Source organism: Stomoxys calcitrans, chromosome 2 (assembly GCF_963082655.1).
Source record: "Stomoxys calcitrans chromosome 2, idStoCalc2.1, whole genome shotgun sequence".
NCBI classification, from domain to species: Eukaryota; Metazoa; Arthropoda; class Insecta; order Diptera; family Muscidae; genus Stomoxys; species Stomoxys calcitrans.
This window is the reverse complement of record NC_081553.1, coordinates 29,938,960-29,966,951: the sequence shown is the minus strand read 5'-3', so window position 1 is coordinate 29,966,951 and position 27,992 is coordinate 29,938,960. Positions and strand designations below refer to the sequence as shown.

Here is a 27,992-nt window from a genome sequence, read left to right as displayed (position 1 = left end):
ACGCGCTGCTGAAACACGTCTGTTTCAGAGACAACGGATTGTGAAACATTGTCGAGAGATACTACGACAACAAAAAATCATAAAATAAAATAAACAAATAAATCATACCGGCGACCCCTTGAAAAGATTTCTTGATTTCTTCTCGTATCGATCGCTCCCTGGTGTCGCACAAAACTTCAATTCAAATAGCCAATTCATAAGGAAAATAAAAAAAATACAAAATCTAAAGTCATGATCAGCGAACAAAACAATGTAGAATTGTTGTCAATTAAAATGAAAACTATGTGCCATATGGACAGTGAAATAAAAGTCAAAAGTGAGCAGAATCTGAAACTGCATACGGGTTTCAAAAGGCAGCGTAGTTCAAAGATCACTGCTGAGGGGCAAAAAGAGCAGCATCAACATCATAGTAATGATCATAATACTGATGATGACGATGCTGAAGATGATCATTATGAGTCTGTGGTGCGTCTACTGCGCATCGATAAAACTCCCAATGGTTCGTGTGGCTTTCATTTGACACGCACCAAATGGGATCCCTATCCATGGGTGGGTAATGACTTCAAACCAACCACTTCTTGTAGCATTAAAAATATTTCGGTTTTACTTTTATCAACCCTCTGTTAACCCTCTCTGCATTCCCTCTTGTCTATCCGCTCTAGGTCAGTGGCGTTGATTGTTTTACACCGGCTGCACAAATTGGCCTACAAGTTGGTGATTGTGTTTTAGAGGTCAGTATGTTTATCTTTGGCTTTAAGCCAATATTTTTACAACACTTTTTTGTTGTTGCTGTTGTTGTTGGTGGTGGGTGAAAATGAATGCACTTAGCGTTTCGCTTTTATACATTAAAATGGTTTGTATATACTTTTGTAACATTGATTTACGTCGTTGAATGGTTGTAACGATTATTTGATTTTGGTAATCAAGTTTTGTAAAAGAGATTTATAGACAAAAAAAAAATTAAAATTCAAAACCAGTCTAAGAGTGCTAAGTTTGGCCGGGTCGAATCTTAGATACCCTACACCATGGATCGCATTTGTCAGGTTCTTTGCCCGGCATCCCTTTATAGGCAAAAAAAAAAACGATAATGGGTAAGAATTGCTATGCTATTGTAGCTACATCAGGTTATGAACCGCCTCGGACCATACTTGATTTGGATGTCGGCGACCATATCAGAAGGCATTGCATAAGAATTGCGGTTCCAAGAAGTAAAATCGGAAAATCTGTTTATACGGAAGCTATGTCTTGTTATGGACGGTTTCCGTTTCAGCAAAATAGGATAAGAACTGCGCCATCTAGAGGCTAAACAAGTAAAAGTGTGCCAAGTTCGTCCGGGCCAAATTGCACAAATCGGATAAGAATTGCGGGTCCAAGAAGTAAAATCGGAAAATCTGTTTATACCGAAGCTATATCTTGTTATGAACGGTTTCCGTTTCAGCAAAATAGGATAAGAACTGCGCCATCTAGAGGCTAAACAAAAAAAAGTGTGCTAAGTTCGGCAGGGCCGAATCTTGCGAACCCACCACCGAAGGATTCTGCTATAAATTTGTACAAAATAAAGTAAAAGGCAAAGGCACCGAAGGTGGTGGGTATAACCGTTTGCAACACATCGAAATATCCATTTCCGACATTATAAAGTATAGATATTCTTGATCAGCTTAAAAATCTAAGACGATCTAGCCATGTCCGTCCGTCTGTCTGTTGAAATCAAGCTATAGTCTTTAACAAGTAAAAGCGTGCTAAGTTCGGCCGGGCCGAATATTATATACCCTCCACCATGGATCGCTTTTTATACCCTCCACCATAAGATGGGGGGTATACTAATTTCGTCATTCTGTTTGTAACTACTCGAAATATTCGTCTGAGACCCCATAAAGTATATATATTCTTGATCGTCGTGAAATTTTATGTCGATCTAGCCATGTCCGTCCGTCTGTCCGTCCGTCCGTCCGTCCGTCCGTCCGTCTGTCTGTCGAAAGCACGCTAACTTCCGAAGGAGTAAAGCTAGCCGCTTGAAATTTTGCACAAATACTTCTTATTAGTGTAGGTCGGTTGGTATTGTAAATGGGCCATATCGGTCCATGTTTTGATATAGCTGCCATATAAACCGATCATGGGTCTTGACTTCTTGAGCCTCTAGAGTGCGCAATTCTTATCCGATTGGGATGAAATTTTGCACGACGTGTTTTGTTATGACATCCAACAACTGTGCCAAGTATGGTTCAAATCGGTTCATAACCTGATATAGCTGTCATATAAACCGATCTTGGGTCTTGACTTCTTGAGCCTCTAGAGTGCGCAATTCTTATCCGATTGGAATGAAATTTTGCACGACGTGTTTTGTTATTATATCCAACAACTGTGCCAAGTATTGTTCAAATCGGTCCATAACCTGATATAGCTGCCATATACACCGATCCGGGGTTTTGACTTCTTGAGCCTCTAGAGTGCGCAATTCTTATCCGATTGGGATGAAATTTTGCACGACGTGTTTTGTTATGACATCCAACAACTGTGCCAAGTATGGTTCAAATCGGTTCATAACCTGATATAGCTGTCATATAAACCGATCTTGGGTCTTAACTTCTTGAGCCTCTAGAGTGCGCAATTCTTATCCGATTGGAATGAAATTTTGCACGACGTGTTTTGTTACGATATCCAACAACTGTGCCAAGTATGGTTCAAATCGGTCCATAACCTTATATAGCTGTCAATAAACCGATCTTGGGTCTTGACTTCTTGAGCCTCTAGAGGGCGCAATTCTTATCCAATTTGAATGAATTTTGGCACGTAGTATTTTGTTATGATATCCAACAACTGTGCCAAATATGGTTCAATTCGGTTCATAACCTGATATAGCTGCCATATAAACCGATCTGGGATCTTGACTTCTTGAGCCTCTAGAGGTCGCAATTATTATCCGATTTGCCTGAAATTTTGTACGACGGATTCTCTCATGACCATTAACATACGTGTTTATTATGGTCTGAATCGGTATATAGCCCGATACAGCTCCCATATAAATCGATCTCTCTATTTTACTTCTTGAGCCCACAAAGGGCGCAATTCTTATTCGAATTGGCTGACATTTTACACAGGTCTCCAACATATAATTTAATTGTGGTCCAAACCGGACCGGATCTTGATATCGCCTTAATAGCAGAGCAAATCTTTTCTTATATCCTTTTTTTGCCTAAGAAGAGATGCCGGGAAAAGAACTCGACAAATGCGATCCATGGTGGAGGGTATGTAAGATTCGGCCCGGCCGAACTTAGCACGCTTTTACTTGTTTCGAGTTCTTTTCCCGGCATCTCTTCTTAGGTAAAAAGTATGTAAGGAAAGATTTGCTCTGCTATTAGATCGATATTAAGATATGGTCTGGTTTGGACCACAATTAAATTATAAAATGGAGACCTGTGTAAAATGTCAGCCAATTCGAATAAGAATTGCGCCCTTTGGGGGCTCAAGAAGTAAAATAGAGAGATCGATTTATATGGGAGCTGTATCGGTCTGTAGACCGATTCAGACCATGATAAACACGCATGTTGATGGTCATGAGAGGATCCGTCGTACAAAATTTCAGGGAAATCGGATAATAATTGCGACCTCTAGATGCTCAAGAAGTCAAGATACCAGGTCGGTTTATATGGCAGCTATATCGGGTTACGAACCGATTTGAACCTTATTTAACACAGTTGTTGAAAGTAAGAATAAAATACGTCATGCAAAATTTCAGCCAAATCGGATTGGAATTGCGCCCTCCAGAAGCTCAAGAAGTCTAGCCCCCAGATCTGTTTATATGACAGCTATATCAGGTTATGGACCGATTTGAACCATACTTTGCACAGTTGTTGGATATCATAACAAAATACTTCGTGCAAAAATTCATTCAAATCGTATAAGAATTGCGCCCTCTAGGGCCTCAAGAAGTCAAGACCCAAGATCGGTTTATATGGCAGCTATATCAGGTTGTAGACCGATTTGAACCATACCTGGCACAATTGTTGGATATCATAACAAAATACTTCGTGCAAATTTCATTCCAATCGGATAAGAATAGCGGACTCAAGAAGCTCAAGAAGTCAAGACCCAAGATCGGTTTATATGGCAGCTATATCAGGTTATGGACCGATTTGAACCATTCTTGGCGCAATTATTGGATATGATAACAAAACTCGTCGTGGAAAATTTCATTCCAATCGAATAAGAATTGCGCACACTAGAGGCTCAAGAAGTTAAGACCCAAGATCGGTTTATATAAACCGATCACCGGATTATGATGATATAGCAGCCATATGGCTGCTATATCAAAACATGGACCGATATGGCCCATTTACAATACCAACCGACATACACTAATAAGAAGTATTTGTGCAAAATTTCAAGCGGATAGCTTTACTCCTTCGGAAGTTAGCGTGCTTTCGACAGACAGACAGACGGACGGACAGAAGGACGGACGGACGGACAGACGGACGGACGGACGGACGGACAGACGGACGGACATGGCTAGATCGACATAAAATGTCGCGACGATCAAGAATATATATACTTTATGGGGTCTCAGACGAATATATCGAGTAATTACAAACAGAATGACGAAATTAGTGTACCCCCATCCTATGGTGGAGGGCCTAAGACCCTAAATCGGAGGATCGGTCTATATGGCAGCTATATTCAAATCTAGGCCGATCTATGCCAAATTGAAGAAAGATGTTGATGGGCCCTTGTTAGGCCCTATCCGATCCTCCGATTTAGGGTCTTAGGCCCATAAAAGCCACATTTATTATCCGATTTTGCTGAAATTTGGGACAGTGAGTTATGTTAGGCCCCTCGACATCCTTCGTCAATTTGGCCCAGATAGGTCCAGATTTGGACATAGCTGCCATATAGACCGATCTCTCGATTTAAAGTCTTGGCCTTATAAAAAGCTCATTTTTAATCCGATTTCGCTGAAATTTGAAACAGTCACTTATGTTAGGCTTTTCGACATTCGTGTCGTATATGGTTCAGATCGTTTTACATTTGGATATGGCTACCAAAAAGACCAATATTTTGCTCTACCAAATTGAACAATGACTTGTACTTATTAGACCTCTCAATATCCGTGTCGAATTGGGTCCACATCGGACCATATTTCGACAAAGCTGCTATGAGTACATACATTGTGCATTTTTCACCGGATTATGACGAAAGGTGGTTTATATAGATACCAGAGGCCGGGCCGAACTTAACGCCTTTTTACTTGTTATGGACCGCTATATTAGATTATGAACCGATTTAGACCGTACTTGGAACAGTTGGAGGTCATAACAGAACACTACATGCAAAGTTTCAGCCAAATCGAACAGAAATTCCGGCTTCCAGCGGCTCAAGAAATCAGATCGGGAGATCGGTTTATATGGGAGATATATCTAAATCTGAACCGATATGGCCCATTTGCAATCCCCGACGACCTGCATCAATATTAAGTATCTGTGCAAAATTTCAAGAGGCCAAATATTGATCGTTTTATATGAGGGCTATATCAGGCTATGAACCGCGGCGAAGTGAGCTACCGGAAGTGAACTAAAAGCAAATCCATGCAAGACGGAAGTTGTTCTTTTCAGCAGGAGATACAAGTTACCTACAGTGGCACCTGGTGGGAGGTATTTATGAGGAGACGGACAAGACTTTGTGGAGGCATGAATACACGCTAGTTATCCATGACGAGGTGTTGCTGTAGTGGCGGGACCGGTTGACTTGGTGCTGCGCATGACATGGCCTGGCACCTGCCTTGCCCATGTTGAGGCTGCGGCGTTTGCCCATTATTGTTTCTCGTAGCTTTTCTTTTAGGGCTACGATGTCTGAGACGTAATCTTTAATCTTCTATCACGGGTGTCAGGAGCCCCTGGAACTTCGGTTTCAGCCTGACAATGGTGGGATCCCAGTGGAGAGCAACGTGGAGGTTGTGGTTTGTACCCAAATCGCGGGTAGAGCATAAGCTCGGCGTGAAGTTACGTTTTCAACCGGGTGCCGTGACCCATAGATCGGAAGGAGTTTTAGGTAGTGCTTCGCTCCTACCTAGTATTATAACATTGTCAGCATGGCAGACGTGGTTCAAATCCCTCCTCAGTCAGCATCCGTAATGAGTCATTTATGGTTGTCACCCCTAGGAGGGGCATTTTATCGCCACTCCTATGAGTGACCACCATAAATAACCTATTACGGATGCTGACTGAGGAGGGATTTGAACACGTCTGCTACGAAGACGATGTTTTAATACTTCTAAGGGGTAAGGATCCGAACGAGCTATGCAGAAGGGCCGAAAGCGTATTGTACCACTTTTTCTCAATAAGACGATTTGGATATCTGACAAGGTCAAATACTTAGGTGTGATCTTGGACAAGAAACTGAATTGGAAGTGTCACATTCAGGAGCGTACTGAGAAGGCTCACAGATGTTGGGCACTATGTAGACGGGTCGTAGGCTCAAAATGGGGCCTGAATTCGAGGATAGTCCACTGGCTCTACAGGAGCGTGATAAGACCAATACTTACTTACGCCTCAGTAGTTTGGTGGACTGCTATGGAGAAAAAGTGCAACATAAGGACCATACAACAGGTTCAGAGAACATGTTGTCTTTTCATAATCAGAGCGATGAAGACCGCACCCACTAGGGCACTGGAGACTATTCTAGATATCCGACCCATTGATATACAGATTAAGTATGAGGCAGCCACTTCGGCTATGATAGGAGAATGAATTGAGGATGGGAGCAGCTCATACCATTGCGGTATAATCGAGACGACGATAGGAAACTTGGAAGGATACCTGAGATGAACCTTGAAGTAGAATGTAAAAAGGTAAGGTCACGAACAGTCTTGCAGTGTAAGAAGGAGATTAACGCCTTTTCTGAGGATGGCAAAATCCGAAGCGTTTGGGTGCCGGACCATAAAGGAGTAAGGGGGAAAGGAGTTCGGGAAATAACCCGAAGCCTTTCGGGACGACGCAGTCCGAGTTAAGGGAGTGGGCGACGAATGCGCATGCAACATTGTGGAGCAGCAAAACGACGGCGAACGGACGGCGAAAATCCTGTGGGGTTCCAGATCGTGAGAAGACGAGACTATTACTGAAGGGATGTAAGAAGGACGTCAGTATAGCTATCATAACGGTAACGGTTGGTATCATAACGGGACACATAGAACCACGAGCTCACTTGTGTAAAATCGGTGCGACAAGTGATAGCATGTATAGGGCATGCGGGGAAAATGATAAGATGTTAGAGCATTTCCATTGCCCGGCTCTCGCGTCTAAGAGATAATGGCACTTAGATGGGGACAAAATACCAAATATGAACCAACTTAGGCGTGTGGTATTGAAAACAAATAAGGATTTTGTAAGTAACACGGAATTCCTAACTTAAAATTTTCTTTTAGAGGTTACTTTATAGTTTTTAGAGCTCACAGCAAGCCGACTACTGGCGTATGGTGTATGTCCATAGTGGCGTGGAGCGGATTAATACCTGCACCCTTTTTCAACCTAACCTAATGCTTCTGGACATTGTGGTGAGGCAAATTGCTTCTACCACTGCGGTGAGGTTAAGGGAGCTTTCTCTTTAGTCATGCGGCACCTACGGACACTGTGTTATCCTTGATTCAATCCCCGATGTTCCAGTATATGTGGATTACAACGTACCTTAGCCGCTTTTTGATAAAAAATACTGTATCAATATTCTTAACAGAACCGATTGGAACTACGATATCCCTGATAATAGAAGTTATATAGACATCTAGTAATTAAATCCCTAGACAACGTATTTCTGAATTCAATACCGCCCTCGACTGTCGCAGATCTCTTGACGAGATGGCTAAGCAGTTTAAAATTCACCTATTCTGGGAGCCACAGAGATATCTCAGGGAGTTGTTAAGCGGACAAGCTTGCGAGATTATACTCAACGAAATCTTGTATTCAAAACCGCAAAACTGTTTGCTAAATCAACAGTTTTTGTTTGCTGAAAGAGGGAAAGCAGACTTTTTAAATAAAAACATCTGCTAAAATAATGAAAAAAAAAAAAAAATGTGTGTGGGTTGTGAGCATTCCGAATTTATGTGGTGCAATCTAGACTTGAAGTGTACCGCTTTGCTGTCATCGGTAAGAACAGACGTCTAAGTTATTGTGTCCAACATGACAGGTCACTGTCTGATCGGATAACATGCTAACAGACTGGAGGTTGCCAGTAACAACATTTTGCAGAAGCTTTGAGAACGTCGAGGAAGAAGAGGCACTATATGTGGGTGTCTCGTACTAGCAATCTAAAGGAGTTCCACCTTAGGTTATTATTTCTTTGAGAAATTGTCTGATTAAGCGGATGCGAAAATACGCAAGTTGTTGGTCTTTCACAGCGATGTTGCATGATTTAACGGTAGGAACTGGATGGCATCTTCCATCTCCTGCTTCTGTGGTATCACAATGGACAAAAACATCTAGGTGAGTCTGATGGCAGACTGCTACTTTAACCTAACGTAACCTTACCTTACATTATGATCTCCTGAACGTTCTAGGGCCATAAAAGCCACATTTATTACTCGTCATTCTGTCATCGGTAAGAACAGACGTCTAAGTTATTGTGTCCAACATGACAGGTCACTGTCTGATCGGATAACATGCTAACAGACTGGAGGTTGCCAGTAACAACATTTTGCAGAAGCTTTGAGAACGTCGAGGAAGAAGAGGCACTATATGTGGGTGTCTCGTACTAGCAATCTAAAGGAGTTCCACCTTAGGTTATTATTTCTTTGAGAAATTGTCTGATTAAGCGGATGCGAAAATACGCAAGTTGTTGGTCTTTCACAGCGATGTTGCATGATTTAACGGTAGGAACTGGATGGCATCTTCCATCTCCTGCTTCTGTGGTATCACAATGGACAAAAACATCTAGGTGAGTCTGATGGCAGACTGCTACTTTAACCTAACGTAACCTTACCTTACATTATGATCTCCTGAACGTTCTAGGGCCATAAAAGCCACATTTATTACTCGATTTCGAAGAAATTTGGCACAATGACCTGTATTAAGATCCCCGACATTTTAATGTCCTATTATTGCCCCAAGATAGACCGATTACTCGATTTAGTATCTCATAAAAGCTTCATTTATTACCCAATTTGACTGAAATTTGGCACTATGATTTATGTAAGGAACCTCAACACCCTTTTCGAATATGGTTTAAATTGGCCTATAAATTTGAATATACTCCCCAAATAGACCGATCACCCAAATTAAGGTTTCAGGCCCATAAAAGTTTAACGCAGTGACTTGTGTTTTACACTTCAAACTTCGTGTCGAGTATGGTTTAGATTGGAACATTTTTGTGCATAGCCCCCATATAGACTGTTCTCCCGACTGAAGGTCGTTCACCCATAAATAGCATATTTATTCCCCAATTTTGCTGAAATAATGTAATGTGAGCTATGTTAAACTCCTACATACTCCACGAATATAGTGCAGATTGGATCATACTTGGATTGATGTCCCGATGTACGTTCTGTCATTATCCGATTTTGCTGAAATTTTTAACAGCGACTTATGGCGGACATGCAAACCGATCATCGGATTTGACTTTTTGAGCCCATAGAAGTCTCATTTTTCACCCTATTTGACTAATATTTGGCGCAAAGACTTCTGCTGTGACTCCATGCCAAGCGTCGAACTAGCCATGTCCGTCCGTACGTCTGTCTGTCGAAAGCACGCTAACTTTCGAAGGAGTAAAGCTAACAACTTGAAATTGTGCACAAATACTTCTTATTAGTGTAGGTCAGTTGGGATTGTAAATGGGCTATATAGGTCCACGTTTGCCATATAAACCGATCTGCGGTCTTGACTTCTTGAGCCTGAAATTTTGTACAATAGCTTCTCTCATGACTTTAAACATACGTGTCGAATATGGGGTGAATCGGTTTATAGCCTAATACAGCTCCCCTACAAACCGATCTTACTTCTTCAGCTCCTAAAGTGCGCAATTCTTACTAGATTTGGCTGAAATTTTACACAATGACTTCTACTATGCTCTCCAATATTCAGTTCAATTATGGTTCGAAATGAACCATAGCTTAATATTGTTCCAATGACATAGCAATTCTTTCCGTTTATCATTTGTTTGCCTAAAAAGAGATACCGCGCATAGAACTCGACAAATGCGATCCATGGTGGAAGGTATATAAGATTCATCCCGGCCGAACTTACCACACTTTTACTTGTTTTTTTTTCTATTTTAAAGCACTGTGCATACTTCGTTGTGTATACGAGTTTCAAATTAAATAGAATATTTTAAAAATCATCGCCTTTAAACTACTAAAATTGTATTTAAACTGTTGTTCATTAAATAAATATTTATTCGTACATTTATCATTTTCGAAAATCTCATTAGCAATCCACACAACAAAGGCAAAGAACAATAAAATCTCTAAAGTACAACTCAAAGTGCGATTTGGTGACAAGTTATGAATTGCTTTAGACAATTATTGTAACCAGTGAACAAAAATGAGGGGGTGGGGGCAAAATTATTACTTAATACTTATGTCCTACAAAACAAATAGAAACATGATAATTCAAAGTTAAACTCATTAAAGATGTATAGATAAACAAGTAAAAAGATGCTAAGTTTGGCCAGGCCGAATCTTTGAAACCCACCACCATAGATTCTGCGTAAGAAAATGTATATTATTGGGTTGCCCAAAAAGTAATTGCGGATTTTTTAAAAGAAAGTAAATGCATTTTTAATAAAACTTAGAATGAACTTTAATCAAATATAATTTTTTTAACACTTTTTTTCTAAAGCAAGCTAAAAGTAACAGCTGATAACTGACAGAAGAAAGAATGCAATTACAGAGTCACAAGCTGTTAAAAAATTTGTCAACGCCGACTATATGAAAAATCCGCAATTACTTTTTGGGCAACCCAATATTTTATTCTACGCATTAAATTTCTTTTGAACCAGGCGAAAATGAAAGCTTCTAGAAACCCAACAAGGATAATCGAGAAATCGGGCCGATTTCAATCACACATGCAAAACTTTGGGCAAATCGGTCAAAAACTGCGGCTTCTAGACGCTACATATAGTGAAATCGAGAGATTGGTTTATATGGGAGCTACTAACCGAACCGGGACCGCTCCGCTGCGCTGCGCCTTCTTTAACTCTTTAATATCTTTTTAGGTTTGGGACACTTCGCCCTGAATGTGTATAACGAATTTGTGCCACTGTAACCTATAACCGCCTATAAAGCTGAACGTCTGCGTTCAAATCCTGGCGATAACATCGTACAAAATTTAAAGCGTTGATGATTCCCTCTTAATACTGGCGACATTTGCCATGCATGGTCATGTAGAAAAGTCTGATATCATTGAGTTTAAACTTGAATCGGAAAGCTTTCATTGATGTGTGAGAAGTGTGCCCCTTCTCGGTTCCTGGGTAAATTTTTACTCCAGTCCCAAATACTTTTCTTTTGAGTCCTATATTATCGTATGAGTAAATATTTCCAGTTTAGAGAGAAACTTGGCCCTTAATGTAAATATGCGCTTCGTACTCTACTTTGCAACACATTTGATATGAGCCCCATAATGGCATGATGGGTAAATAAATTCTGTTTGAGGGTGGGATGAACCCCAAGGTCTTTGTCCCGAAAATGGGTATCAAATAGCTTTTATATAATGGGGAGGTGTTTTTTTGGGTGGTGCAGTTCCCCAAACACATGGTTCTTTAATTTCGTTTTTTTTTTTTCTCTCAAGCACCTTTCGTTTGAGCTCTATGTTGTCGTGATTGGTCTATACACCCATTTGGCAGGTTTTTGACGGCCCCCGAGACACCCGACCCCAACAAAGAAACCATATTTATGAAGTGCTGTTTAGAGGAGGGATGGCACTCAGACATTTCGAAATAAATATATTGGGTTGCCCAAAAAGTAATTGCGGATTTTTTAAAAGAAAGTAATTGCATTTTTAATAAAACTTAGAATGAAATTTAATCAAATATACTTTTTTTACACTTTTTTTCTAAAGCAAGCTAAAAGTAACAGCTGATAACTGACAGAAGAAAGAATACAATTACAGACTCAAAAGCTGTGAAAAAATTTTTCAACGCCGACTATATGAAAAATCCGCAATTACTTTTTGCGGATCTGTACTCCCAAATCTATTTAATGTGAGCCCCATATTGCCATGGGCGGTAAATATGAACAGTTTGGAAATGTTTTGGGGCGAAGGAGGCCCCCGGCACTTTGCCATGAAAATAGATACCAAATTCGATCTTTACTCCCAAATACCGTTGATTTGAGCGCCTTTTTGCCATAATCGGAGATGAAGTTCGGTTTAGGGGGTGCTTTAAGGCGTACCCGCAAACACTTGGCTTCAAAATTGGATTCAAATTCGTTTTCTGCTCTCAAATACCTTTGATTTGACTCCCATATTGTCATAATGAGTCAATCAACCTATTTGACTTATTTTTGAAAAGAAAAGCGCCATCTGGATTTGAACACCCACAACCTATTCCCAAATACCTGTCATTTGAGTCGCATATAGGAACGGCTTATATGCCCATCTGTGACCTCTCATTACTTGGACCTAATTTTTGTATGCCATATTTGTAATCTAGTCACGAATACTTTTCATTTGAGGGCCATATTGACATGAACGTCGAATATATCTGTTTAGATGAGTTTTTGTGTTGCGGAGGACCCGCATTTTAATACGATGTTCTTTTTCTAGTCTCCAATACCTTTCATTTGATACCCATATTGTGCATATCGGTCCACTTTTGGTTGGCACTGTTGGGTTAGGGGGAAGAGACCGCCCCATCCCATATCTAAAAATGATTTAGCCCATGTTTCCTTCCAGACAATCTTACACAATCTGTGAACATTTTAAGAAAATCGTTTCAGCCGTTTTCGATTCTACGGTACAAACAAGAAAACCAAGTGGCATATGGTCATGATGGGTCATATGTGCATTTAAGGTGTTTTTGGAGGGTAGTGTGACGCCCTATATATAGATCTGATTTTCTATGCCAAATTCGTAATCTACTCTCGAATGCCTTTCATTTGAGGCCCGTATTGACATGCACATCCAATATGTCTGTTTGGGGGAATTTTGGGGTTGGGTCGACCCAATGGGTACTTAGACCCAAACTTTAACACCACATTCGTATTTCGTATTTTCCAATATCTTTCATTTGATACCCATATACCCAGTAGGTTAATATAGCAACCATCCTATGGTGGTTTGTTTTTCTTTTTCAAGGTTTCCTTTTATACTCACCACCGTGGGATGGGGGTTAACAAATCTAGTCATTCCGTTTGTAACACCCTGAAATATTCGTCTAACATCCCATAAAGTATTTATATTCTTGATCATCTCGACGTTCTAAGTCGATCTAGCCATGTCCGTCCGACTATGCAAATCACAATAACGGTCGAACGCGTAGAGCTAGCCGCTTGAAATTTTGGCACTGATACTAAATAAATATACTGGAGGCCACCGTAGAGGTTAGCATGTCCGCCTATGACGCTGAACGCCTGGGTTCGAATCCTGGCGAGACCATCAGAAAAAATTTTCAGCGGTGGTTTTCCCCTCCTAATGCTGGCAACATTTGTGAGGTACTATGCCATATAAAACTTCTCTCCAAAGAGGTGTCGCACTGCGGCACGCCGTTCGGACTCGGCTATAAAAAGGAGGCCCCTTATCATTGAGCTTAAACTTGAATCGGACTGCACTCATTAATATGTGAGAAGTTTGCCCCTGTTCCTAAGTGGAATGTTCATGGGAAAAATTTGCAAATTTTACTAAATATTGAAGTAGGTCGCTAGGGATTGCAAATGGATCATATCGGTTCAGCTTTAGATATAGCTCCCATATAAACCGATCTCCCGAATTGAATTCTTCATCCGATGGAAGCCGCAAGGTTTGTCCGATTCGGCTAAAATTTTGCACGCAATGTTCTGATATGGCTTTCAACAACTGGGCTTTAAATCGGTACGGTTTACATCGGTCCATAACCTGGTATAGCTCCCATATACACCGATCTCCCGATTTGACTTCTTGAGTCCTTACGAGTCGCAATTTTTGATCGATTTGTCTTAAATTTTGCATTCGGTGTTCTGTTGCGATTTCCAACAACTGTGCCAAATACGGTTCAAATGTGTCCACAACCTGATATAGCGCCCATATAAACCGATCTCCCTATTTGACTTCTTGAGCCCCTGGATGCGCGCAATGTTCTGATATGACTTCCAACAACTGTGCTATGGTTTAAGTCGGTACGGTTTAAATCGATCCAAAACCTGGTATATCTCCCATATAAACCGATCTCCCGATTTGACTTCTTGAGTCCTTACAAGTCGCAATTTTCGTCCAATTTTGCTGAAATTTTCATGCGGTTCTATTACGACTTCCAACAACTGTGCCGATTACGGGCCAAATCAGTCTATAACCTGATATAGCTGCCATATAAACCGATGTCCCGATTTGACTTCTTGAGCCTCTGGAAGCCTCAATTTTTGTCCGATCTGTCTAAAATGTTGCACATAGTGTTCTGTTATGATTTCCAACAACTGTGCAAAGTACGGTCTAAATCGGTCAAGAAACCGTTATATCTCCCATGTAAACCTGTGTCTCGATCATCCTTGTTCGGTTCCTAGAACCTTTAATTTTTGCTGGTTTGACAAAAGTTAGGTATATTGGATAAATTTATGCTCTACAACTTGATTTATTTTGTATAAATTTTTAGCAGAATCCATGGTGGTGGGTTCCTAAGATACGGCCCGGCCGATCTTAGCACGCTTTTACTTGTTCATAATTATATTTATGTTAACAACAAAATTCTAAATATTTTTTTATACATTTTTAAATATTAATCTAAAGCATCCTTAAAATTAACCACAAAAACTATGACTCCCGCTTATGCCAACACCAAATTCCTGGCGATTCTCCATAGGACCACTGAGCCATTTTGAACCACTCCCATAAGCATTGATGCGCGTGTTACCATCATTGGAGGTAAACAGATTGGTATGAGCTCCCACCGTGGCTTGCTTGCCAAATCCCTCGAAACGTGAGAGTCCTGCATTGGCACCATGCCCACCCGCATTAGACCAATTAAGATTGCCACTTGTTCTATCAAACTTGAAGCCATTGTCCTGTTTGATATGCGATTGCGAATAGATGGCATCCAGGCGATTGTTGTCATTTTGAAAGAGATTCACATTCAAGGATTTGCTAAAAGTATCACTGACGCCTTTATTTATGTCCCTGCTAACGGAGGCTCCCACCCCATGCGCATTGGACCAATCAATGGAGCCACTTGAGCCCTCTGCAATTTTCCCCGAAGGAAAATGAGTTTGACTTTGGGTTACTGTTGCTCCCACTTTATTTGAGGTTCCCGAATAAATATTTCCCGAGGCAGAGTTAGAGGTTATCGAAACGCCTTTGCTAAAAAAAAAACAGATAAGGATAAGACATTAAATAAGCAAAGATAGACTTTTTTAAAAAAAATACACCTACCTTAAGGGCACATTATCTGCTGATCTCCTAAGGCGATGTGTGGGGTCTGCTACAAATGGCGGTGGGTGGTAGTATGGCAGCCTTTGAATTTGAGCCCTTTGTGGATAAGCTATAGCAATGGTCACCATGCCGAAACAGATTGCCATGAAATGAATTGTCTTCATGATTTTTTTTCCCCCTATTTGTCTGCAAACTTTTATAAATTCAAATGATACTCTTTGGCTGTTTTTCATGTGTTTATATACATTGAGATGAAAAAATTTTCTTATCAGTTATCTGTGCAACATGATGAGGGATTCCCCCTATGGAGGCGTAGGGAGATCCCACTGACAAAGTATAGAGATTGCCATAGCATTGATGTTTGCCAAATGAGAAAATCCCCGTCTGCAACATAAATCTGCTCAAGCAATCAAAAGAAAACTAAAGAATGGAATTTGGGTTTTCCATAAAATGTTGGTTTTTTGTATAGTTGGAAATTTGAGATCGCAAAAGTATTTTGAATTCTTTAGATGATAAGACAATCCGAAAGGTTTGTTTTGGAAATTACCTTAAGATTGTCCAGATAAATCTTTACATAACTGATTGAAACAAAAGTAGGGCAAGGTCGACCTTTTGATACCCTACACCAAATTGGGTATGCACTACTATGGGGAAGGCATTAGGATAATGACTTTTGGCTTTTTTATACCCACCACCGAAGGATGGGGGTATATTCATTTTGTCATTCCATTTGCAACACATCGAAATATCCATATCCGACCCTATAAAGTATATAAAATCTTGATCAGCGTAAAAATCTAAGACGATCTAGCCCTGTCCGTCCGTCTGTCTGTTGAAATCACTTTACAGTCTTTAAAAATAAAGATATTGGGCTGAAACTTTGCACAGATTCGTTTTTTGTGCATAAACAGGTTAAATTTCAGCAAAATCGGATAATAAATGTGGCATTTATGGGCCTAAGACCCTAAATTGGAGGATCGGTCTATATGTCAGCTATGTCCAAATCTAAACCGATCTGAGCCAAATTGACGAAGCATGTCGAAGGACCTAACACCACTCCCTGCACCAAATTTCAGCAAAATCGGTTAATAAGTGTAGCTTTTATGGCCCTTAGACCCTAAATCGGCGGAACGGTCTATATGGGGGCTATACCAATATATAATCCGATATAGCCCATCTTCGAACTTAACCTGCTTATGGACAAAAAAGTATATAAAGTATATAAAATCTTGATCAGCGTAAAAATCTAAGACCATCTAGACATGTCCGTCCATCTGTCCGTCTGTCTGTTGAAATCACTCTACAGTCTTTAAAAATAGAGATATTGAGCTGAAACTTTGCACAGATTCGTTTTTCGCCCATAAGCAGGTTAAGTTCCAGGATGGGCTATATGGATCTATATCTTGATAAAGCCCCATATAGACCGACCCGCCGAATTAGGGTATTAGGGCGATAAAAGCCACATTTATTATCCGATTTCACTGAAATTTGGAACAGTGAGTTGTGTTATACCATTCGATATCCTTCGTCAATCTGGCCCAGATCGGTACAGATTTGGATATAGCTGCCATATAGACCGATCCTCCGGTTTAGGGTCTTAGGCCCATAAAAGCCACATTTATTATTCGATTTTAATAAAATTTGGCACAGTGCAATATGGCACAGATCGGTCCAGATTTGGATATAGCTGACATATAGACCGATCTCTCGGTTTTAGGTTTTCGGGCCATAAAAGGCGCATTTATTGTCCGATGTCGCTGAAATTTGAGACATTGAGATAAGTTAGGCTCTTCGAAGTCCTTCTTCAATTTGGACTAGATCGGCCCAGATTTGGATATAGCTGCCATATAGACCGATCCTCCGATTTAGGGTATTAGGCCCATAAAAGCCACATTTATTATCCGATTATGCTGAAATTTGGGACAGTGAGTTGTCTTAGGCCCGTCGACATCTAACTTCAATTTGGCCAATATCGGTTCAGATTTGGATATAGCTGCCACATAGACCGATTTCTCTATTTAATGTTTTGGGCCTATAAAAGGCACATTTATTGTCCGATGTCGCCGAAATTTAGTACAGTGACTTAAGTTAAGCCACTTGACATACTTCTGCAATATGGCCCTGATCGGTTCAGATTTGAATATAGTTGTCAAATAGACCGATTTCTCGGTTTTAGGTTTTGGGGCCATAAAAGGCGCATTTATTGTCCGATATCGCTGAAATTTGAGACATTGAGGTAAGTTAGGCTCTTCGAAGTCCTTCTTCAATTTGGACTAGATCGGTCCAGATTTGAATATAGCTGCCATATACACCGATATCGCGATTTAAGGTCTTGGCCCCATAAAAGGCGCATTTATAATCCGATTTCACTGAAATTTGATACAGTGACTTATGTTAGGCTTTTCGACATCCGTGTCGAATATGGTTCAGATCGGTTTATTTTTAGATATAGCAAGTGTACTTTTAGTATTTGGTTCAAATCGGAACATATTTTGATATAACTGATATGGGACATAAGGTATGAAATTTTCACCGATTTTTGATGAAAGGTGGTTTACATATATTCCCGAGGTGGTGGGTATCCAAAGTTCGGCTTTTTACTTCTTTCCAATTTTAGTGGGCTTTGTCTCTAAGCCAAAAAAATGTATGTGCCAAATTTCAAGAGGATCGGATGAAAATTGCGGACAAAATAACATGGACAGAAAGACGGACACAGCTAAATCGAATCAGAAAGTGATTCAGAGTCGATCGATATACTCATCAAAGGGTTTAGCTCTCTTTCTTCCAAGTGTTATAACCAAATGCTCTAAACTATAATACCCTGTACCACAGTAGTGGTGTAGAGTATAAATATAGGCAAACCCATATCTTTATAATAAAGCTAAATTTTTCCGTTTTAACAAAAAATTATAGGCGTTTAATTTCATTAAAAATATCACAGCTCCCGCTTTTTAACCTTTTTTTGATAAAGTTTTGCATTTCATACTCATTTCTATCTAAAATTCCTTTAACAATCAAACACCACTGATAAAACTGTTGCATTTTGCAGATAATAGTGTTTTCAGTGCCTGATAACACAGTGCTTCAATGTAGATACTGCTGTTTTTAACGGTTCACTGCTACAAGTCTGTTATTGCTACTAACATGCTAATAACATTCAAATGTTATATGATTTGTGGGTGGACTGCAGTATGTGGATGGTAAATGTTTGTATGTGTATGTGAGTGTGTGTGTGTTAAAGTCAATAACACTGCTGGGGGTGGTGGTGGGTGTGCCTAAATTATGTCTATTGGTATTTTTGAGTGGCTTATAATTTATTGACAACTTTTCACCAAGCTGCAAGCGAGAGCATGTCATTTTAACAATATTTTTTTTTGCTCCCACCTAAACGATAAAGTGCATTAACTGCTTTGAGAAGCTTGCTACAGAGGCATGATTTTGATACTTTTACTTAGTGCTGATATTTTCTTTTCTCACGTCTGATTTTGTTTTCTTCTTCTTTTTTGCTAAAAATTCTGTCATTTCATATTTGCCCCATTTTCAATGACTTTGATGATATGCACCCATCATTCGATGTCGATATTTGCTGATGGCTGTATGTGTGTGTGTGTGTGTGTGTGCTGAGGACAGGTTAATGGTTATGATGTATTGGGGTTGCGTATCACGGAAATTGCAAAATTGGTAAAATCCTCAGAAGCCCAAGTCACGTTGTTACTCTGGAATAGTAAATGCAACAGCGATGATTGTAGTCAAGAGGTAAGTGCATCAGATATTGTATGTAAGTGAGCATGACAGGTAATGGTGAGTGACATTACAAAGGAGTGTTATGCTAAGAGGAATTAAAATATGTATAATGGATTTTTTTCTACAAAAAATCACGAACAAAAACCAAAAAAAAAAATTAAATATATGAAATAAAATAAAATAAAATAAAATAAAATAAAATAAAATAAAATAAAATAAAATAAAATAAAATAAAACAAAATAAAATAAAATAAAATAAAATAAAATAAAATAAAATAAAATAAAATAAAATAAAATAAAATAAAATAAAATAAAATAAAATAAAATAAAATAAAATAAAATAAAATAAAATAAAATAAAATAAAATAAAATAAAATAAAATAAAATAAAATAAAATAAAATAAAATAAAATAAAATAAAATAAAATAAAATAAAATAAAATAAAATAAAATAAAATAAAATAAAATAAAATAAAATAAAATAAAATAAAATAAAATAAAATAAAATAAAATAAAATAAAATAAAATAAAATAAAATAAAATAAAATAAAATAAAATAAAATAAAATAAAATAAAATAAAATAAAATAAAATAAAATAAAATAAAATAAAATAAAATAAAATAAAATAAAATAAAATAAAATAAAATAAAATAAAATAAAATAAAATAAAATAAAATAAAATAAAATAAAATAAAATAAAATAAAATAAAATAAAATAAAATAAAATAAAATAAAATAAAATAAAATAAAATAAAATAAAATAAAATAAAATAAAATAAAATAAAATAAAATAAAATAAAATAAAATAAAATAAAATAAAATAAAATAAAATGAAATGAAATAAAATAAAATAAAATAAAATAAAATAAAATAAAATAAAATAAAATAAAATAAAATAAAATAAAATAAAATGAAATGAAATGATATGAAATGAAATGAAATAAAATAAAGTAAAATAAAATAAAATGAAATAAAATAAAATTAAATTAAATTAAATTAAATTAAATTAAATTAAATTAAATTAAATTAAATTAAATTAAATTAAATTAAATTAAATTAAATTAAATTAAATTAAATTAAATTAAATAAAATAAAATAAAAACAAATAAAATAAAATAAAATAAATTAAAATAAGTTCGGCCGTGACGAACATTGGATACCCACCACCATGGACAAATTAACCATCCTTTTTTATAAGAATTTCACCACCATATTCATAGTAATATGCTAATGGGGGCTGGTCTGGAACATAATTCATTCATGTCCCGAGAACTGATATAAGTCGCAGTTTCACCGAAAACGGACAATAATTCCGCTTTTTATGGGATTAAGACCATAAATTGAAAGATTGGTCTATATTACAGTCACATCTAAATAAAGTCTGATCTGGACCATATGTTGTTTGGATAACAAGTGGCTTAAAACAAGTCACTGGTTAAAATTTCATCGAAATTGGGTAATAAAAGCAGCTTTTATGGGCTTTAAACACTTAATCTGCAGATCGGTCTATATGGCAGCTATATCTAAATATTGTCCGATCCGAAATATATTCGAGTCGCATCTCGGAAGGCTTAAAACCACTCACTATTTAAAATTTTAGCGAAATCAGATAATAATTGCGGATTTCATGGACATAGGATCCTTAATCGGCAGATCGGTGTATACGGCAGCTATATCAAAATAAAGTCTGATTTGAACCATATTAGAGTCGCATGTTGGGAGGCTTAAAACACATCACTAATTAAAATTTTAGCGAGATCGGATAATAATTGCGGATTTTATGGGCTTAAAACCCTCAATCGCCAGGTCGGTTTATATGGTAGCTATATCTAAATATTGTCCGATCTGGACTATATTTAAAGAAGATAGCGTAAGGCTTAAAACAGCTCACTGTTCCAAGTTTCAGCGAAATCGGGTTATGAATGCAGCTGCCATATAAACCGATCTTGGATCTTGACTTCTTGAGCCACTAGAGGGCGCAATTCTTATCCGATTTAGCTGAAATTTTGCATAAGGTATTTTGTTTCGGTTTCCAACTACTGTGCTTAGTATGCTTAAAAACCGTCAAACCGGATTTAGCTGTCATAAAACCGATCTGGGGTCTTGACTTCTTGAGCCTCTAGAGGGCGCAATTGCTATCCGATTTGACTGAAATTTTGCCTGAGGTATTTTGTTATGATTTCCAATTAATGTGCTAAGTATGGTTACAATCGGTTCAGAACCTGATATAGCTGTCATATAAACCGATCTGGGATATTGACTTCTTGAGTCTCTAGAGGGTGCAATTATTTTGCGATTTGGCTGAAATTTTTATCAACGGCTTTTTCATGACCTTCAACATATGTGTCAAATATGGTCTGAATTGGTCTAAAGTCTGATAGAGCTCCCCTATAAACAGATCTCCCTATTTTACTTCTTGAGCCCCTCAAGGGCGCAAATCTTATTCGATGTGGCTGAAATTTTTCACAATAACTTCTACAGGTCTCCAATATTCAATTCAATTATGGTCCCAATCGGACCACAATAAAGAAATACCGGGAAAATAACTAGGTATCTGCGATCCATGGTGGAGGGTATACTAGATTCGGCCCTGCCGAACCTAGCACGCTTTTACTTATTTAGCCTACAACCTATTCTTAGTTATCCTCTAATTTTCTTTAATCTCTTTTACTTTAGAGTTTATGTGCTGCTCCCATGCCACGTTCTCTGCAACGCCTTTCTGCTGTCGTCCAATGTGTGCTTAGTGTCCTGGAATGTCCTGTATGTTTGGATACCATAACGCCACCAGCCATGCAGTGTCAAAATGGTCACTTGCTTTGTGTCCATTGTCGCATACGTGCCGAAAGTTGTCCTATGTGTCGTGATCGTTACTATCCACGACCGGCTTTAATTGCAGAGCAACTCCAGACGGCCATAACCAATGCGTTCAATTTGTGCCGCAACGAAGATAAAGTGAGGCAGAAAATCTTTGGACGTCATAATAGACAACTACAGATGGTTAAGACAACATTGGCATGTACGGCAGCATGGAGAAGACGACAACTTCATAAATCTGAGGAAACATTATCATCGGCCTCCATGGAATTGGCTCAGGCCACCAGTCAACAAGGGGAAGAGGAAAGAAACACAACGGATTCTGCAGGAAGGATTGCGATACAAAAAGACAATACAAAGCCATCAAGGACCTGTAATAAATTTTTAACCAAATTGCTAAAATTCAAAGCATTTTCCATGGAAAATCTTGCAAATGAAAATTCAACAACAGCTCCATGGGCAACCACTAACAATTCAACGGGTGGTGCGATGCTAAGGACAGTCTTGGAGGACTCCGCAGCAGATACTTGGGAAAACGGTACCCAACATCGTCAATGTCAGGCAAACACAAATCAATTTGACAATTTTATTGCAACAACTGTTAGAGAATCGAACCACTTGTCCTTGTCACCAATGATGACGATGGGCATGACAACATCGTCGCACCAACATCCTACGGCCGACAATAAGCACTGGGGCCACATAAATTCAAATTCTGATTGTCGCAAACAAATGTTTTCAAATGGCATCAGGCATTTTTCATTATCGTCAAATGATTTAACCACTAATCCAACAAGCACACCAACAGCCATGGCGACAAGCGGCGGAAAGTCCATGGAAACGTTAAAACCAACGCCAAGTCCTTTGGCCACCAACTCTGCAACGATGCGCAATGCCAACAGCATTTCGCCAATTTGGTACCGACAAAGACCATATCGAAAATATAACAACTACTCGGCACAATCACTACCACCACGGGCTTTGAGGCCAGAGCCAGAGGAACCTCTGAAAAGTGATGATATTGAATCATCCTTGGATAAGGATGACATTTGTCACCATGCCACTGACACTGCTGCAGATGATGCTGTGAATGATGATGAGATTACTTCTGATTTTGTCTCACTCCACAATTCAACGGCCTCGACAATTTCATTGAAATCCTCCAGTTTGTCTTCCGCATCACCATGCACGGATTCAGGAATTAATTTTTAATATACTCTAAAGGAGGGAAACTTAAATGAAACACCCCCAAGGTTAAACCATAATCCTTATTGTTATTAAGAGCATAACGCTCTGCTCGCCCAACAAGTCTACCTTAACTTTTTCCCTTTGTTAATCGTTGTAGTAAAATCTTTTGTTAATCGTATGTTGCCAAAAAGTATTATTGAATAAATATTTTATACATTTTAGAGAAAATCTGTTAAGAAATACGATGACAAAGGCTCTTAAAGTGAAAAGCGGTTAATCCACATGTATGGGTCTATATCTGAATGTGAACCGATTTGTATGAAATTCAACAGCTATGTCGGGAGTCATAAGGGAGTTCTTTATGTCAACTGTGAATCGGTTAACAAATGACATATCTATTGCAATATTAGCCCTAATCGGACGAATATATATATACGGACGAATATATATTCAAATCCGCATAAAAGTCAAATTCTTCAACATCAGCCTTATTTGTGCCCATGCCCCGACGGAAGACAAAGACGAACAGACCAAGGATATTTTCTACGAGCGCCTAGAGAGAGAATGAGACCGCTGCCTCACCCATGATATTAAAACCGTTCTGGGAGATTTTAATGCGAAGATCGGGAAGGAAGACTGTCGGAAAATTTAGCCTCCACTAGATAACGACCAGCAATGGGTTGAGGCTAATAGATTTCACCGCGGCAAAAAACATGGTTGTTAGAAGCCACATGGCTGTCACCCGATCAAAACACGAGGAACCAAATTGATCACGTTGTAATAGATGGAAGGCATTCATCCAGCATGTTAGATGTACGATCGATCCGTGAAGCAAATATAGATTCGGATCACTACCTTGTTGCAGCAAAGGTTCGCACTCGTTTGAACATGGCGAGGAAAGTACGATCTGACACTACACTGAAGCTGGACATTGAAAAGCTGCAAACACAACAGACAGTAGCGGCATACTCTGCTCGACTGACCCAACTGCTTGATGAAAGCAGTTGGGTCAGTAGCAAACTATTGCCCACTCCATGGAAAATGCCGCGAAATCCATACATAGGCACCGGAAGCCTTCCTCAAGAAACCCATGGTACGACCAAGAGTGTCGAGATGCTACTGAAGCCAAGAAGGCGGCATATTTAACAACCCTGCAATCAATAGCAACGCGCCAGATGAAGGAGATGTATCAGGAGAGAGGAGAAACGTCTATTCCTCAGAAAGAAAAAGGAAATGGAAAGACGTGAGTGCGAGCGAATGGAGATGTACAGGAGTCAGAATGAAGTCCGGAACTTCTACCAAAGAATTAAACATCAAACCGATGGCTTTGGTGCGGACATCTCCTCCTGCAGAGACAAATTAGGAAATCTGGTAACTGACACAGATAACATCCTGAGGATATGGAAAGAAAATTTTACAAAACTGCTAGTGTCCGACGTTGGCGGCGAAAAGGATAACGCAGAAACAATCAATGATGATGGCATAGAATGTTTACCTCCTAGTCAGAATGAGGTCCATATAGCAGTGACCTGACTAAAGAACAACAAGGCAGCAGGAGCCGATGGGGTACCCGCTGAACTATTTAAAACCGGAGGCGACACGCTGTTAAGACGTATGCATGAGGTTATCTGCGCATTATGGCTAGAAAAACGCATACCCGATGATTGGAACCTCAGCATACTATGTCCCGTACACAAGAAAGGAGACAAGACGGAATGTGCCAACTACAGAGGAATAAGTCTCCTCCCCATCGAATACAAGATACTCTCGAGGGTACTGTGTGAAAGATTAACAACTAAAGTCAATGAGATAATTGGGCCCTATCAATGCGGCTTTAGACCTGGTAAATCCACCCTGGACCAGAAACTCACACTGCGCCAAATCCTGGAAAAGACCCAAGAAGGATAAATGAACACCTACCATATCTTTGTTGACTACAAAGTCATGGCATGGCATTTCAAGCAATGCCTGAGTTTGGTATCCCTGCAAAATTAATAAGACTCTGCAGGATGACACTTGCTGATACGCGTTCCTCAGTAAGAATAGGAAAGAATCTCTCCGAACCATTTAATACCAAACGAGGTTTCAGACAAGGAGAAGGAGCCTATCGTGTGATCTCTTTAATATCCTGCTGGAGAAGATTATACGAGATGCAGATGTGAATAGATATGGCGCTCTAATCACAAGAGGGCACATGCTACTCGCCTATGCCGACGATATCGATATCGTAGGTCGGTCACCGGAAGTAGTAACAGCAGCCTTTGAAAGAATCGAAAGGGAGTAAGTGAAGATGGGTCTGACAGCAAATGGAGATATGACGAAATGGATGGTTTCAACTCCCAAAAAGCTTTGCATAACTTTGAGACAATCAGCAACATTATCTACCTCGGCACCGTCGTAACCGAAACGAATCATACCAATTTTGAGATTAAGCGAAGAATAATACTGGCAAACAGAAGCTACTTTGAACTATATAAGCAGTTTAGAAACAAGGCCACCTCTCGACAGACGAAGATTACACTATACAAGACACTGATACTACCCGTGTTGCTATATAGTTCTGAAGCATATGTACTGGTGAAATCAGATGAGACAGTGTTTGGAGTGTTTGAGAGAAAGTTTCTTCGTAAAATGTATGGACCAGTTTGCGTTAATGGAGAATATAGGTAACGTATGAACCACGAGTTGTATGACGATGATAGCATAGTTACGCGCATCACGTTGGCTAGGTCATATTGTCAGAATGGATGAAGAAGCTCCAGCAAAGAAGTCTTTTGAAGGCAAACAAAGACACCTCGAAACTTGGTGTCAGAGATTTTAGAATGAGCGCGGAAGATCAAGGCGTTTGGAACGCTATTCTACGTGCGGCTAGTGGAACAAATATTCTGTCATAGCCAATTAAAGTAAGTAAGTACATTCAAATCTGAACAGATTTCGACCAAAATTCGAACATTTTGTAGAAGTCGTAGAAGAAACAATAATGCAAAGTTTTGAGAAGATCGTTAGAAATATGTGGTTACAAGGGCTCTAGAAGTGAAAGTCAGGCAATAGATATATATAGGAGCTATATCTGTATCTGATACGATTTCTATCAAATTCATCAGTAACGTCGAGACTCCCTTGTGTCAAATTTCGTGAGAATCGGTTAACAAATGACAATACTATTACAATATAACTCCAAATAGATCTAGCCTGTCTGTTGAAATCACGATACAGTCTTTAAAAATAGAGATATTGAGCTGAAACTTTGCACAGACTATTTTTTTGTCCATATGCAGGTTAAGTTCGAAGATGGGCTATATCGGACTATATCTTGATAAAGCCCCCATATAGACCGATCAGCCGATTTAATGTCTTAGGTCCATAAAATCCACATTTATTATCTGATTCCGCTGAAATTTGGGACAGTGAGTTGTCTTAGGCCCTTCGACACCCTTCGTCAATTTGGCTCAGATCGGTCCAGATTTGGTTATAGCAGCCATATTGACCGATCCTCCGATTTAGGGTCTTAGGCCCATAAAAGCCACATTTATTGTCCGATTTTGCTGAAATTTGGGACAGTGAGTTGTGTTAGGCTCTTCGACATCTTTCTTCAAATTGGCCCAGATCTGTTCAGATTTGGATATAGCTGACGTATAGACCGATATCTCAATTTAAGGTCTTTCGCCCATAAAAGGCGCATTTCTTGTCCAATTTAGCCAGATTTTGGAACAGTGAGTTGTGTTAGGCCCTTCGATATCCTTCTTCAAATTGGCCCAGATCTGTTCAGATTTGGATATAGCTGACATATCATATAGCTCTCTCGATTTAAGGTATTGGGGCCATAAAAGACGCATTTATTGCCCGATGTCGCCGAAATTTCAGTCAGTTAGTTATGTTAGTCTCTTAGACATCCATCTTAAATTTGCCCAAGATTGGTCCAAATTTGCATATAGCTGCCATATAGACCGATCTCTCGATCGGTCTATATGGCTATCCATCCGCTGCTGGACTAAGCGGATGGATTGTTTGAGGTGCAGTCACAGTCACTATGGATTCAAATAAATATTTCATGCATTCTTCTGAATTTTATGCGTTATTTTTTATGAACTTCCCTATAGCTCATAAAGAATCACCCTTAATTTTGTTTGCTTGTCTTTTTGACAATTTTTATACCCTCCACCATAGGATGGAGGTATACCAATTTCGTCATTCTGTTTGTAACTCCTCGAAATATGCATCTAAGACCCCATAAAGTATATATATATTCCTGATTGTCATGAAATTTTAAGTGGATCTAGCCATGTCCGTCCGCCCGTCCGAGTGTCCGTCCACCCGTCCGACTGTCTGTCGAAAGCACGCTAACCTTCGAAGGAGTAAAGCTAGGCGTTTGAAATTTTGCACAAATACTTTTTATTAATGTAGGTCGGTTGGAATTGTAAATGGGCCAAATCGGTCCATGTTTTGATATAGCTGCCATATAAATCGATATTGGGTCTTGACTTCTTGAGGCTCTAGAGGGCGCAATTCTTATCCGATTAGGATGCAATTTTGCACGACGTGTTTTGTTATGATATCCAATAACTGTGCCAAGTATGGTTTAAATCGGTCCATAACCTGATATAGCTGCCATATAAACCGATCTTGGGTCTTGACTTCATGAGCTTCTAGAGGGCGCAATTTTCGTCCGATTTGACTGAAATTTTGCAATTGGTGTTTTGGTATCAGTTCCAATAGCTG

The 27,992-nt window shown here is 39.0% G+C and overlaps 2 protein-coding genes across 2 annotated transcripts; one reads left to right on the top strand and one right to left on the bottom strand.

Moving 5' to 3' along the window:
* LOC106086452 (uncharacterized) lies at positions 1–23,451 on the top strand. Its single transcript, XM_013251134.2, has 4 exons — positions 1–549; positions 663–731; positions 19,158–19,283; positions 21,948–23,451. The coding sequence occupies exons 1-4, from the start codon at positions 232–234 to the stop codon at positions 23,295–23,297; spliced, it is 1,863 nt and encodes a 620-aa protein (XP_013106588.2). The 5' UTR covers positions 1–231; the 3' UTR covers positions 23,298–23,451.
* Positions 14,888–15,734, bottom strand: LOC106086453 (sarcotoxin II-1). Its single transcript, XM_013251135.2, has 2 exons — positions 15,528–15,734; positions 14,888–15,455 (listed from the first exon to the last, which is right to left on the bottom strand). Exons 1-2 carry the CDS (start codon positions 15,689–15,691, stop codon positions 14,900–14,902), a joined length of 720 nt encoding a protein of 239 aa, XP_013106589.2. The 5' UTR covers positions 15,692–15,734; the 3' UTR covers positions 14,888–14,899.
* Positions 23,452–27,992: the final 4,541 nt, after the last annotated feature.

What these genes read in the sequence shown, in the direction of transcription:
- LOC106086452 (XM_013251134.2), top strand. Translation starts at nt 232, where the DNA reads ATGATCAGCGAACAAAACAATGTAGAATTGTTGTCAATTAAAATGAAA. An exon ending in AATGGGATCCCTATCCATGG is followed by an intron (nt 550 to 662) that starts GTGGGTAATGAC and finishes TATCCGCTCTAG; the next exon opens with GTCAGTGGCGTTGATTGTTT. An exon ending in GCGATGATTGTAGTCAAGAG is followed by an intron (nt 19,284 to 21,947) that starts GTAAGTGCATCA and finishes CTTTTACTTTAG; the next exon opens with AGTTTATGTGCTGCTCCCAT.
- LOC106086453 (XM_013251135.2), bottom strand. Translation starts at nt 15,691, where the DNA reads ATGAAGACAATTCATTTCATGGCAATCTGTTTCGGCATGGTGACCATT. An exon ending in GCAGATAATGTGCCCTTAAG is followed by an intron (nt 15,456 to 15,527) that starts GTAGGTGTATTT and finishes TTTTTTTTTTAG; the next exon opens with CAAAGGCGTTTCGATAACCT.